Source organism: Pipistrellus hanaki (assembly GCF_964339955.1).
Source record: "Pipistrellus hanaki genome assembly, contig: scaffold_41, whole genome shotgun sequence".
In the NCBI taxonomy this organism is placed as follows: Eukaryota; Metazoa; Chordata; class Mammalia; order Chiroptera; family Vespertilionidae; genus Pipistrellus; species Pipistrellus hanaki.
Window position 1 is genome coordinate 525,987 of NW_028182292.1, and position 13,178 is coordinate 539,164.

The 13,178-nt window shown below is 54.1% G+C and overlaps 1 protein-coding gene across 10 annotated transcripts in view; it reads left to right on the forward strand.

Moving 5' to 3' along the window:
- The window catches only part of MROH1 (maestro heat like repeat family member 1), a 38,661-nt gene that overhangs the window by 1,513 nt on the left and 23,970 nt on the right, over positions 1-13,178 (forward strand). For 6 of the 10 annotated variants that reach the window (XR_014793840.1, XM_084907207.1, XM_084907208.1 and 3 more), the window contains exons 2-14: positions 1,022-1,127; positions 2,080-2,219; positions 3,009-3,160; positions 3,249-3,394; positions 4,078-4,209; positions 4,667-4,829; positions 5,034-5,132; positions 5,572-5,723; positions 6,411-6,551; positions 6,720-6,812; positions 9,339-9,417; positions 9,563-9,676; positions 13,055-13,128. Coding sequence is in view for 9 of the 10 variants with exons in the window: in XM_084907207.1 (XP_084763333.1) it covers positions 3,139-3,160; positions 3,249-3,394; positions 4,078-4,209; positions 4,667-4,829; positions 5,034-5,132; positions 5,572-5,723; positions 6,411-6,551; positions 6,720-6,812; positions 9,339-9,417; positions 9,563-9,676; positions 13,055-13,128 (1,215 nt within the window). In the remaining variant the exon portion in view is untranslated. Of the gene's footprint in view, positions 1-1,021; positions 1,128-2,071; positions 2,220-3,008; positions 3,161-3,248; positions 3,395-4,077; positions 4,210-4,666; positions 4,830-5,033; positions 5,133-5,571; positions 5,724-6,410; positions 6,552-6,719; positions 6,813-9,338; positions 9,418-9,562; positions 9,677-13,054; positions 13,129-13,178 lie in introns of all 10 variants that reach the window. The other 4 variants (XM_084907211.1, XM_084907214.1, XM_084907212.1 and 1 more) reach the window with 3 other exon arrangements.

Here is a 13,178-nt window from a genome sequence, read left to right on the forward strand (position 1 = left end):
ACTGGGAATCCAACCGTGAGCTCCTATTCATCATGGATTGATGCTCAACCACTGAGCACACTGGCTGGGTAGATACTTAATTTTTTTTCTTCTCTTCATTTTTTTATTGTTTGAAGGATTACACATAGAAGTACATGTGTCTCCTTTTTTCCCCCTTGACCTTCCCCCAGCCTCCGTACCCCGCCCCATATGCCTTCACCTTCTCCCCTCCCCCCCCATGTCTTGTATCCATTGGTTATGTTTATATGCATGTATACAAGTCCTTTGGTTGATCTCTTACAGGCCCCCCCAATCTCCTTGCCTTCCTGCTATAGTTTGACAGTCTGTTCAATGGTTCTTTACCTCTATATCTATTTTTCCCCCATTTCTTTTCTTTGAAAAATCTTGCAATTTCAGTCTAGAAATAAACATATAATAACAAGCCGAAACCAGTTTGGCTCGGTGGATAGAGCGTCTGTCTGCGGACTGAAAGGTCCCAGGTTCAATTCTGGTCAAGGGCATGTACATTGGTTGCGAGCACATCCCCGGTAGGGGGTGTGCAGGAGGCAGCTGGTCGATGTTTCTAGCTCTCTATCTCTCTCCCTTCCTCTCTGTGAAAAATCAATAAAATATATATATTTTAAAAAAAGCATAACAAAAAACGTTTGAGTCCTAATTTCGGTGTCCAACAGTTCTGAGACCCAGTTTTAATGTCAAATAGTTCCTTATATGTACATGCCAGCAATGATATCTGTTGATGGACAGATGGTGGCAATGCAGGTCAGACTCTCTCTGGTTTGTTCCTGGGCAACCTGCAGCAACGGACAGCTACTGCCTGCTAGTGTGGCCAGACGTCGTTAGCGTCTTCCATCTCTGGGCTGTTTCTCCTCTTTTCTTCGTGGTGATACTTACCATCTTAAAGCCTGAAGCCAGTAGCCTGCCAGGGATCGCCCCGGGCAAAGTTCCTTTCTGGGGGCTCCGGGGAGGATCAGCTTCCTCCTGTTCTAGGTTGTTGGTAGAACTTGGTTCTCTGTGTGTGTAGGACTGAAGTCCCTGTCTGCTTACGGGCTATGAGCTGAGGGATGTTTCACGTCCCGGAGCCACCCACCTGCCTTGGCTCAGCCTCCTTCCTCCACCCCCAGAGCCAGGTGTGGAAGGTTGAGTCCTTCCGGTGCTTTGACTGCTTCTTCCTCCTCCTGCCATCTTCTTCCCCAGCTGGGATAGGTGGTCTGCTCTTAAGGACTCATGTGACTAGTCTGGACTCACCCACATAATCCAGGGGAACCTCCACCTCAGTCTGTGCCCTTAATCCCATCTGCTAGATCCCTTTTGCCCCCAAACCTACCATAGTCACAGGTTCTGGAGAGGACAGCCTTGGCACCTTTGGGAACATTATTCTGCCGCCCCGCACTGCCCAGTGTAACGGCCGAGGGACCAGGGACCCTGTGCAGATCTCTGGAATTCTCTCTGGTCCTAGAGCCTACAAATCCCGCAGGACCGAGGCCTCCCAGACCCCCAGCCATCTCCTCAGCCCCAGGTGTGTCGCAGCTCAGCCTGAAGTGCTCCTGGCGGAGAGCGGGGTGACTGTGGGCTCCTTGCCCGTCACTCCCGATATCCACCACCATTGGTTTTGTCGCTTCCCAGCTGTTTGGCTGGGAGGAAAAACGGGTCCGTTACGCCCACAGGGCTGGGAGCTGACGTTTCTTATGCTGACTGTTTGGGCAGGCTGAGCATAGCCCTTCGCACTCCTGTCAGAGGCCTTCCCAGCTGGGTATTGTTGGAGCTGGTTTAGCCCTTGTTTTGTCGAAGGCACTGGAGACAGACAGCTGTGGCTTTTCACGGGGCAAAGCCTCTGCCCAGGCACCGGCTGCCCTCCTCCTGGACTCAGACCAGGTCTGGGACCTCAGGATTAGGGTTCCCAGGAGGAGGTGCCCGCCTTGGAGAAGTGGGTTCTGTGGGCTGTTTCAGGAACCTCACCACCCCCTGACAGCCGTGGTGCTTTTCCACCCTCAGCCTTGTGGGGTTGGAGGTTTTGCCTTCTCCTTGCTCTGTCCAAGTGGAATATGTATTTTTATGTCTCGTTTTCCTTGAGATGTTCAGCTGCTTTCCAGGAAGAAAGCAGGGACGCCCAGTGGATGCCACCCTCTTCAAGCCAGCCTTCTCCATCTGCTTCCTGTCCGCCTGGGATCCTGGAAGTTCCTGGTCTGCTAATTTTCTCTCTCTTGTCTTCTAGTGCTCTTGTGAGTTTATTCTCTTAAGACACACCCCTCTCCGGTCCCTTCCCTGAGGTCTTGGTGCGGGTGAATGTGTAGGGCCCATCTGCCATCTTGAACCGGGATTCTCACTTATGTGTGATTCCCCAGGCTCCCCCGCCCATGTCACATGGGCTTCCACGCTGCCTCTTCCCGCCTGTGCACAGCCATGCTGCCGGCACCGCAGTCCTTGATGGCGGGGATGGAGGGCAATGGGGTCACCAGAGAGTAGAGGACACTTGTGTTAGGAAGCAGGTGGCTGCCACCTGCAGGCCGGGGCCCACTTCCTTTACAGCTCCTGGGAGAGAGTGGCAGAGGCCTGAGGGTGAGCAGGCCGTGGAGATCAGGGGCCCTGGCCCGGTTAATGGAGGTGGTTCTGTGTGGTGCTGGGAGGCACCTGATGTGGAAAGTTGCTGCTCTCCAATGTCGGGGGCTGGGCGGACTGCCATTTCAGGGGCTGCTTGTCCAGCCCCTCTCAGCCCCTAGGGGATCCTGGCTCTGAGCGGCTCAGGGCCCTGTTCTTGGCCCTCAGGTTTCCCTGCCACACACACACCCCAGGACCCCAGGCCTTAGTGCATCCTGGCGTCCCTCCAGAGTGAAGGCAGTGACCTTGCCTGCCAGGGATGGGCCTTGGGGGCCGACAGCTGGTGCAGGACCATGGGTGCCTGACAGGAGAGCTGGGACCTGCGGAGGGGAGGGTGCTCTTCCTCCCTGCGAGCTGCCAGATACAGCAGAGACCGCCCAGAACCCCGTGGTGAAGTTGTATTCTTTTCGCAGACATAGTGACTGCCCACCATGCGATCGAGGAGGCTGTGAATTCCGTATTGTGCCCTGGTTACGCCAGGTGTGAGAAGGCGCTGTCCATGTTCACGGGCGAGAGGAAGCCGAGACCTCGGAGACCCCCGCGATGAGCGAGCCCTACGTGAAGAGTGAGTGCAGTGGTGGCCAGCCTGGAGGCGCCCCACCCACCAGGTCTGGTCCTCCCCGGCCTGAGCACGCTGGGCTTTGTCGCTGCAGAGCTGTCCACCATCCTGCTGGACTCCGTCACCGACAAGGACCCTCTGGTGCAGGAGCAGGTGTGCGGCTCCCTGTGTGCCCTTGGGGAGTCGCAGCCGGAGGAGACGCTCAGCGCCTGCGAGGAGCACCTGCGGCAGCACGAAAAGGTGTGGGACCAGGCAGCCTTGCCGCTCTTGGGCGGTGTATTGAGATAGGGCTGCGGGCAGGGTCTGAAGGGAGGGCGGGCACAAAGCCAAAGTCCAAGCTCTCTCCAGGCTGGGCGTTTGGGCTGGGTGTGGGGCTGGGGGTTGGGATATCCCGAGACTGGGTGTTCAGCTCGGCAGCTCCTGCACCCGAGCCAAGGCCTAGTGTGGCCGTCCCCTTTCACTCATTGGTGGAGACTGGATGGCTCTCCCTGCCAGGTCTGTGCCGTCCCAACCAAGGGAGAGAAAGCCCTTCACCACCTACAATAACAGGAGTACGTGTACGGAGGTGGAGGTGGGCACACCCTCCATGGGGCTGCGGAGGGGGCCGGCCTCGCCTTGCTGCCTCCTTCAGACTGTACAGCCACACCTTCACTTAAGGGAGCACGATCTCTCTTTGGCATGCCTGGTGTTAGCATCAGTACTTCGGCGCCCTGTGGCCATTCCTCACTAAGAAAATGAGGGTGACTTGAACCCAAGCACTCAACACCATCGCTTTTGCTCTGAGAACCAATGGCTACTCAGTGGCCACGCGGCGGGGAGTGTAAGGGCCCTGGAGGCACTGGACAGAGGGAGGACTCACACCCGGGGCGGAGTGGCTTTTCAGCTCGCCTTCCAGGCCCTTCCTCAGTGGTTTCTCTCCTCAGCTGGCTCATCCTTACCGGACGATGATCCTGAGGGCCATGGAGACAATCGTGAGCAATCACATCAGCGAGCTGGACAAGGACATGGTCAGGGCCATCATCCTCCTGGCCTCCAGCGAGATGACCAAGGCCAAGGTCTGCGGCTGCTGGCCACGCCCCCTCAGAGGCCATGTGCTGCCCCTGCTGGATGTGGCCAGGGCTCAGGGCTTCTTTCTTGCCCAGCATGCTAGGATGTGGGTTCGGGTTGGCCCCTCGGTTTTGCACGCTGACTGCCCTCCTGGGTGGGGAGGGCCACCTGTCATTTCAGAGGTGGAAACCGAAGCAGAAAGTTCCTAAGCTCTCCGAGTGAATGTAGGGGCACCGGTGCCCGCAGCCGCTGTTTGGGGGATGGATCCAGGCTCAGGGGCCCCTCTCCCAGGGCTGTGCTCCTGCAGTGGCGCCTGGAACGGGTGCTGGGCTTGAGTCTCTGGCAGGCGCTCACAGGAGCCTGCTGAGGGCAGGGTGCGCATTGTGCCTCTCGGGCAAATGCAGGGTGAGGCCCGAAGGCTTTTCCTGGCTGGGATGACAGGTCACGTTTTCTCTGGGGTGGCAGGACCTGGTCTCTGACTGGCAGCAGGCTGCCAGCAGCGTGCTCGTGGCGGTGGGCAAGCGCTTCGTTGGCATGGTGATGGAGGAGCTGCTGGGCAAGTTCCAGCCCGGGGTCCTGCCGCACTACTTCGTGGTGCAGACGCTGGCCAATCTCTCCGTCTTCAATGGTAGGTGTCGACTGGGCCTGCACCCTTCACCCCGTTCTCGGGCGAGCCGTGAGTCCTGCTGGCACCTCTGTTCTCCTGTCTCAGCAGCCTCGCCGCCTGCCTCGGGCTGAGCAGACAGAGCTCAAGGCCCTGCAGCGTGTGGTGGCATGAGGTGTGGGGAGACAGGCGGGGTGGTGCAGGCTGCTGTGACACCGTCTGTTGCAGTGTTCGGCATGGTGCCCTTCCTGACGTCCGTCCTGAGCACCATGCTGCCCATGCTGGGCATGGCCAAGCACGACTCCATGCGGGTGGTGTTCTGCTGTGGTGAGTCAGGGCCTCCAGGGCAGCTGGGTCTTTAAAGGGTGGGGGCTGGTCGCTGCCTGACTCCTCTTTGACCTTTTGTCCTCAGGGCTCCTTTGTTGGGGCCATGGTCCTTCAGGCTTCAGGAGGAGGGTGGGACAGTGAGAGGAAGGTGTCTGGTCTCTCTGTGTCTGTGTTCTTGGTGTATGAGGACACAGTCCTGTTGTATTAGGGTCCGTCCCACTGTGACCACATTTTTACTCATATCTGCAAAGACCCTATTTCCAAAAAGGCCCTGTCCTGAGGGCTTGGACATGAACTTGGGGGGACAGTGCTTGCCCAGTGTAGTCCAGGAATCCCAGCCTGGCCGGTGCTCTGGGGTGGTCATCGGTTTGGAAGAAACAGCACGCACACTAGGTGTGAAGTCCGAGGCCACTCGCCACTCACTGCCCGGTTGCCGCAGCCCTGCAGCGCTTCAGCGAGAGCACCCTCGAGTACTTGGCCAGCCTGGACCAAGCCCCAGACCCCACAGTCAGGAAGGACACCTTTGCCTCCGACATCAGCAGTGCCTATGACACCCTCTTTCACCACTGGCTGCAGAGCCGCGAAGCCAAGGTATGCCTCACCTTGCTGGACACCCCCTCCCACCCAAGCCTGCCCACCCAGGCCCCTCCCACCACCTGGGCCTCCTGCTCTTCTGCGGGAGGGATGGACCTGTCTGGTACACTTGTCCCCATCCAGTGCCCTTCAGGCAGGAGTGGGACCTCATTAGGGAGGAGATGTGCCCTGTGCAGTCTCACCTGCAGGTCCCTTAGGGTGTACTGACTTCTTCTTCTTCTTCTTTTTTTTTTTTTTTTTAATATATTTTATTGATATTTTACAGAGAGGAGGAAGGGAGAGAGATAGAGAGCTAGAAACGTCGATGAGAGAGGAACATCTACCAGCTGCCTCTTGCACACCCCCCACTGGGGATGTGCCCGCAACCAATGTACATGCTCTTGACCGGAATCGAACCTGGGACCCTTCAGTCTGCAGACCGACGCTCTACCACTGAGCCAAACCGATTTCGGCTGGGTGTACTGACTTCTGAGCCCTAGTTGCCATGGACACCAGCTCCTGTCCTCACCCCATGATGCCTTGGGGGAGGGCGAGGAGTGGTGACAGCACATGGCCTAGCCCCATTAGGACCCTGTCATGTGGTTTCCTCCCATCAGCCCTAAACTCTTGGTGAATGAGCACTTTGCCACTCGGCCCCCAGTGGCTGTGAGTGCTGCTGCATGGTGTGTCCTGCTTCCCCTTCAGCTCCGGCTTGCTGTGGTGGAGGCCCTGGGACCCATGAGCCACTTGCTGCCCAGCGAGAAGCTGGAGGAGCAGCTCCCCAAGCTCCTGCTGGGCGTTCTGGCCCTCTACAAGAAGCACGCCGAGACCTCCCACGTGTCCAAGGTGAGAGCTCAGCAGGGTCTGGTCAAGAACATCCCCTCCGCTGGAGCAGCAGACCTGCACTACTGCTCTCGCCAGGTCCCCTTTCCTGATCCCTCCCCCCTCTGACTTCTAGGGGTGGGGGCAGGGCTGGGGGCTTCAGGTGGGACTGACGGCCCATCTGCCCAGCAGAGCCTGGGCCAGATCCTCGAGGCGGCCGTGAGCGTGGGCAGCCGCACGCTGGAGGTCCAGCTGGATTCACTCCTGGCTGCTCTGCACGCTCAGGTAGGCTGCAGGGTGGTGCTGTGGAGGCACAGTGACACGGGGTGAGTTGCAGGGAGCACTCTGGGGGCCCCTGGGAGGGCCTGGTCTGGTGAGAGGTGTGGAGGTCACGGGAACTTGGGGGCAGGGCTCCTGTGTCACATGGACATGGATTAGGGAAATAGCCTCTGATCTCAGTTGATGCCGAGAAAGCTTTTGATGAAGGTCAGCACCCAGTTATCCTTAGGACTCTTAGCTGCTGGGTTCTGATAGTTTATTTACCCACACCCTCCGCGTGCGTCACACTGAGTAGGAGACAGTCATGTTCCTGTCAGGGTCAAGGGCATGAAGAACCCGCTCATCTCAGTTCTAGGAAGAGGAAGACAAATGGGACTGCTTGGCTTGGTGAGAGGATGATGGGTGTGAGGAGGTCCTCATCATTGCATCCCAGGCCTGGTCCCTACTTTGTGCTTCCCCTCGGTGCTGACCTTTTATTTTTATTGTATTTTTTACTTAATATTTTTTTCTTTTTAAAAAATATATCTTATTGATTTTTTTATAGAGAAGAAGGGAAGGGGATAGAGAGTTAGAAACTTTGATCAGCTGCCTCCTGCACACTCCCCACTGGGGATGTGCCCGAAACCAAGGTACATGCCCTTGACTAGAATCGAACCTGGGACCTTTCAGTTTGCAGGCTGACACTCTATCCACTGAGCCAAACTAGTTAGGGCTACTTAATATTTTTTTATTGATTTCAGAGAGGACGGGAGAGGAAGAGAGAGAGATAGAAACATCAGTGATGAGAGAGAATCAATGATTGGCTGCCTCCTGCATGCCCCCCACTGGGGATGGAGTCTGCAATCTGGGCATGTGCCCTGACTTGGATTCAAACCGTGATCTCCTGGTTCATGCTCAACCACTAACCCACACCAGCCCAGCTCTTATATATTATACTTTAAAAATTTTTTTTCTTTATTGATTAAGGTATTACACATATGTGTCCTTATTCCCACGTTACCCCCCACCCCCACCCTCATTCATACCCTTACCCACCTGTTGTCTGTACCCATTGATTAGGCTTATATGCATGCATATAAGTCCTTTGGTGGATCTCTTCTATACTTTTTAAATCACATTTTTAAAAGTTTTTGGCCTCCATTCAGGTAACTTACAAAGTGTGTATTCATTGCTGTTTATGCTATTGGTACGGCTTCCTGTCACCGTGGGGCTATTAGTAAGTTTTTGGGTAGTTGAGTTACATGTGGATTTTTGACTGGTTGGGGGTCAGCGCCCTTGATGCTGTGAGTTCAGGGGTCATCTGTATCAATGACTACTTGTTGCCTCTCCCGCCAAAGGGAGCTCTGTGAGGTTGGGTTCTGTCTGTTTGCTTACAGCTGTGTTCACCCCTAGCGTAGCTCCTGTCACCTGCAGGCACTCAGTGGTTCCTGTGTGGATGACTGTCACCCGAAATCATTCCCGTGGGCACTGAGTCAGCACAGCCCCGTGAGACCTCAGCACACACACCAACAGCATTCCTATGCACAGTAGTGACCCATGGACAGGACAAAAAAAAAGTCCTTTATTTTGGGGCTCTTTATATTTGTTTGCATGCAACATAGTTTAATTTTTACGTCATCCTAATCTGTCTTCTATTTTACAATGCAGGTTTCCTTATACTTAGACTCCTTGATTCCACACTTGCTTGTCAGATTCTCCCATTTCCTTGTACTTAAATTGTTGAATCCACCCGGAACTTATTTTAGGGAAAAGCGAGTGAGAATCCAGGTTGGCCTTTCTTCCACGTGACCACTCATTGGCATTAGTGACTGCTGTAACTGGTGGCTGTGAAACGCAGCACCTTAAACAGAAACTGTGTATCTTGCAGTCACATGGCTAGACACCCCGGAGCAGCTTGCCAGAGGCTCTGCCCGGGTCCTGGGTGGCTGCCCGCACTGCTAGGCTGTAGGCTCTGCTCCCATGGGGCTCCCTCTCGTGGCTGCAGGCAGAAGCATGGTTCTTGGCCACATGACTCTGCTTAGGACTGCTAGAGGGTCCTCAGGACCTGGCTCTGCTCTTCCAGAGAGGGAGCTTAGCAGAGAGCAGGCAGGAGGAGAGGTCAGGGCTCTCCAATGGAACCTCTAGTGCAGCACCTGTCACGTGTAAGCCCTGCCCCACCTGCTTCTCCAGCTCTGAGAACTGCCGGAGCACAACTGGGCAGGGCCTATGGGTCAGGGCTTTCCTGCACTGCCAGTCACCTCTCTGGCTCACAAGCTGGGCTCTACTGAAGCCAACAAACTCCTCTCCCTCGAGACAGCTCAGCCGTATGCATGGAAATCCCGTTAGCCTCCCTGTCTCCCTACCCCAGCCCACCCCCACCCCGCAGGGGAGGCCAGCCCCTGACCTGCCACTGGCTGTGGCTGGTTTGGGTAGGTGCCAGGGCCCTCAGCAGTGTGTGAGCTGGGTGCTTTGTCAGGAGCACGTGTGGCCTGCCCTCCTGCCCAGCCAGGCCCAGGGCAACAGTGCCATCGTCACCCCTGTCCCTGGCTGCAGATCTGTGTGCCTGTGGAGACTACCAGTCCCCTGGTGACAAGCAACCAGAAGGAGGTTCTGCGCTGCTTCACGGTGCTGGGTGAGTGGCTGCCGGGCCTGGGCATGGTCCACCTCTGCCTGCGCCTGTGTGGGGCTGACTCCAAGTGTGCCCCCTGTGGCGGGATTGGCGGTGTAGGCAGCAAGGAGCAGGGGCAAATTTTTACTGTCTGTGACTTCCCCTGCAGCGTGCTGCTCGCCCGAACGCCTGCTGGCCTTCCTGCTGCCCAAGCTGGACGCCAGCAATGAGAGGACCCGCGTGGGCACCCTGCAGGTTCTGAGGCACATCATCAACTCAGCCGGTGAGTGCACGGGGCAGTGCCTGTGAATCTGGGCGTCTCACTTTGAATTCTTTTTTTAAAATATATTTTATTGATTTTTTACAGAGAGGAAGAGAGAGGGATAGAGAGTTAGAAACATCGATGAGAGAGAATCATCGATCAGCTGCCTCTTGCACACCCCCCAACGGAATTGAACCTGGGACCTTTCAGTCCGCAGGCCGACGCTCTATCCACTGAGACAAACCGGTTTTGGCTCACTTTGAATTCTTTAAAAAGGTTCCCAACCTATTTTGCAAAATTGCAAATGTTTTGAAAAATTTGCCTCTGACATCGGCTGCAGATGCCGGATGTTGCATCCTGACCCTGGTGGGCATTGGCCATGTGCTGTGGTTGGATGGCCCAGAGTCACAAGATGAGACAGACCATGTCTGCAGCAGCTGCCCTGGAGGGACCATGGCTGGTTCCTCCAGGACCCTCAGCAAAGGTGCTCGCTCCTCCCCTTTCTTCTGGCCCCACTCATCGTTACTGAAGAATCTTGAGGGTCACACACTGGTCTTGGCTGGGCCTTCGGGGAAGTGGGGCCAGTTGTCCTGTAGAATGTGCCTAGGTCTGCTTGTGTCTGACAGTTTCCTCACAGTGGGACGGAAGGTTCAGGTTTCCTGCTTTGATGGCTGATTGCCTAGCACGGAGCTGGAGCCTATTTCGCACTGTGCTGTGTTCTCAGTGCGTCTTGAACTGCCGTTACCGCTTGCGTGCAGAGGCCACGTGAGGCCTGCAGTGTGGGCTGGGAGGGCTTTTTAACATGAACAGGCGGCAAAGGCGAGCAGAGGTGATGGAGACCTCACGCGGCCCTGCATCAGCGAGCAGCGAGGGTGCTGGCCCCGTCTCATGAGGTCAGGGTAGGGCCGGGTCGCTAATAGCACCGTGGATGAGACAGCTTGGAGAGGGGTAGGGACGGGGCAGTGGCAGCCCAGACAGACCCTGCCTGCAGCACACTGGCTCCTGAATAACGACCCCCACTCCATTGTTTCAGAATTCTTGTTTGGGACTTTTTATGTTTTGTATCATCTTTTCCCATCTTTTATATATATTTTTTTTTTTTTTTAAATAAATTTTTATTGTTCATATTATTACAAGTGTTCCTTTCCCCCCCCTTCCCACCCCACCCTCTGCCCTTTCCCCACTCCCCATTGTCCTCATCCATAGGTGCACAGTTTATGTTCAGTCTCTTCCCACATTCCCCTCTCCCCTTTTCCCCAAGAATCATTAGTTCACTCCCCTTCCATACCTCTGATTCTATTATATTCAACAGTTAATATTGTTCATCAGATTTTTTTTTTTTTAATTTCCTTGGTTTTTAGATTCACTTGTTGATAGTTACGTATTTGTTGTTCATAATTTTTATCTTTATTTACTTTCTCTTCTGAAAGAACCCCCTTCAGCAATTCATATAATTCTGGTTTGGTGGTGATGAACTCCTTTAGCTTTTTTTTATTAGTGAAGCTCTTTATCTGACCTTCGATTCTGAGTGATAGCTTTGCTGGGTAGAGTATTTTTGGCTGTAGGTTCTTGCTATTCATCACCTTGAATATTTCTTGCCATTCCCGTCTGGCCTGCATGGTTTCTATTGAGAAATCAGCTGACAATCGTATAGGTGCTCCTTTATAGGTAACCTCCTGCTTAGCTCTTGCTGCTTTTAATATTCTCTCTTTGTCCTTTGCTCTTGGAATCTTAATTATGATTTGTCTTGGTGTGGTCCTCTTTGGATTCCTCTTATTTGGAGTTCTGTGTGCTTCCTGGACTTGTAAGTTCAATTCTTTCACCAGGTGGGGGAAGTTTTCTGTCACTATTTCTTTCAGTATGTTTTCGATATCTTGCTCTCTCTCATCTTCTGGGACCCCCATGATTCTGATGTTGGATCGTTTGAAGTTGTCCCAGAGGTTTCTTACAGTATCTTCAATTTTCTGGATTCTCTTGCCTTCTAGCTTCTGCAGAGGAGTGTCTTCTGGCTCTTTATATTCCAAATCTTTGACTTGATTCTTGCGATCTTCTATTCTGTTTTTAGGACTCTGTATAATATTTTTTATTTCAGACAATGTATTCTTTATTTCTTGTTGATCCCTTTTCATATCCTCATAGGTCTCAATTATTTTATCGGCCTTTTCTAGGAAACTCTTGAAAAACCTTATAAGTATGGTTTTGAACTCTATATCCAGTCGCTTTTTGTCCTCCATTTCTTTTGTTTGTGATCTATTTGGTTTAGGCATTTTCGCAGACAGCTTTTCTGATGGGGCGGAGTTTCAGGGTGGAGCCTACAGCTTTGGCTTCCGTCAGCCCCGACCTATGCGACTCCTGAGACTCAGGGTCCTTTAGTACTTGTTGCAAGCGCCTCTGAGAGAAAGGTGCCCTCGATTTTCGCCTGCTACCAAACAGTGTAGGCTCTCCCGCAATGGGCCCGAAACTGGGGTTCAGTTCAGTTGGAAGTGGAGTTGGAGGTGGCGTTCAGAGCAGTCTGGAGCCCCTGTCTCCTTCCCGCCAGGGCAGTCCTAGGGCACAGCCGGCCGGCCCTTCTCTGCGCACAGTGTGCACGCCTCTGGGACCTCCTTTCGCCACTTCCCCAGGTTCCGCCTTACAGCCCAGCTCCCTATGGATGAGCCTGGGTCCCCGGGGTCTGGCCTAGAACGGAGGTTCAGAGCAGTTGGGGGCCCAGCACAATCGGAGCTTTTCTCTGCTTCCCGCTAGGGAACGCCAGCCAGGCACTCGGCCTCCCTCCTCTCTGGCTCCGTCCTCTCCGCGCGCCGCGTGTCTCCGTACCTTAGGCTTTTACAGCTCCTCCGCGCTTCCTTCTGGTTTTCTCCTTGCTTCTCGTTGTAGAATTTCCAGTCAGTCGACTTTCCTGTAGTTCTGGGTGATGTCCATTTTATATTTTAGTTGTATTTTATTGAAATTGTTGCGTGCGGCTGCGGCTAGGTGCCTATCCGAGCAGCCATCTTGGATTCTCCCCCATCTTTTATATTTTTAAAAAATATCTTTTAATTGATTTCAAAGGGGAAGAGAGAGGGAAAGAGATAGAAACATCAGTGTTGAGAGAGAATCATTGGACCTTTATACTTGATCAGTTTTGCTGGTTATAAAATTTTTGGTTCACATTTCCTTGACATCCTGTTGCCCTAAACTGCCCACCTTTCTAGCTTTTTAATGGGAAAAAATGTTATTTATCTCCTGGAGAGAAGTGGTGGGCTTCGCTTATGCACTTCCCTTTCCCCCAATGTGGAGGGCCATGCTGGGGCCGGGCCTGGCCACAGGGCCTTTAGGCTCCTGGTGATGAACAGGCCAGCTGGCGTCAGTCTCAATGGGGAGGCTGAGCCACCCGTTCGTTCGTTCGTTTGTTTCTTGCAGCTGCTCAAATGGAAGTTAAGAAGCCCTTCATCCTCTCCTCTATGAGGCTCCCTCTTCTGGACACCAACAGCAAAGTAAGGGGCGGGGCCAGCGGAGTTGGGCCCTCGGCTGCTGCAGAGAGTGG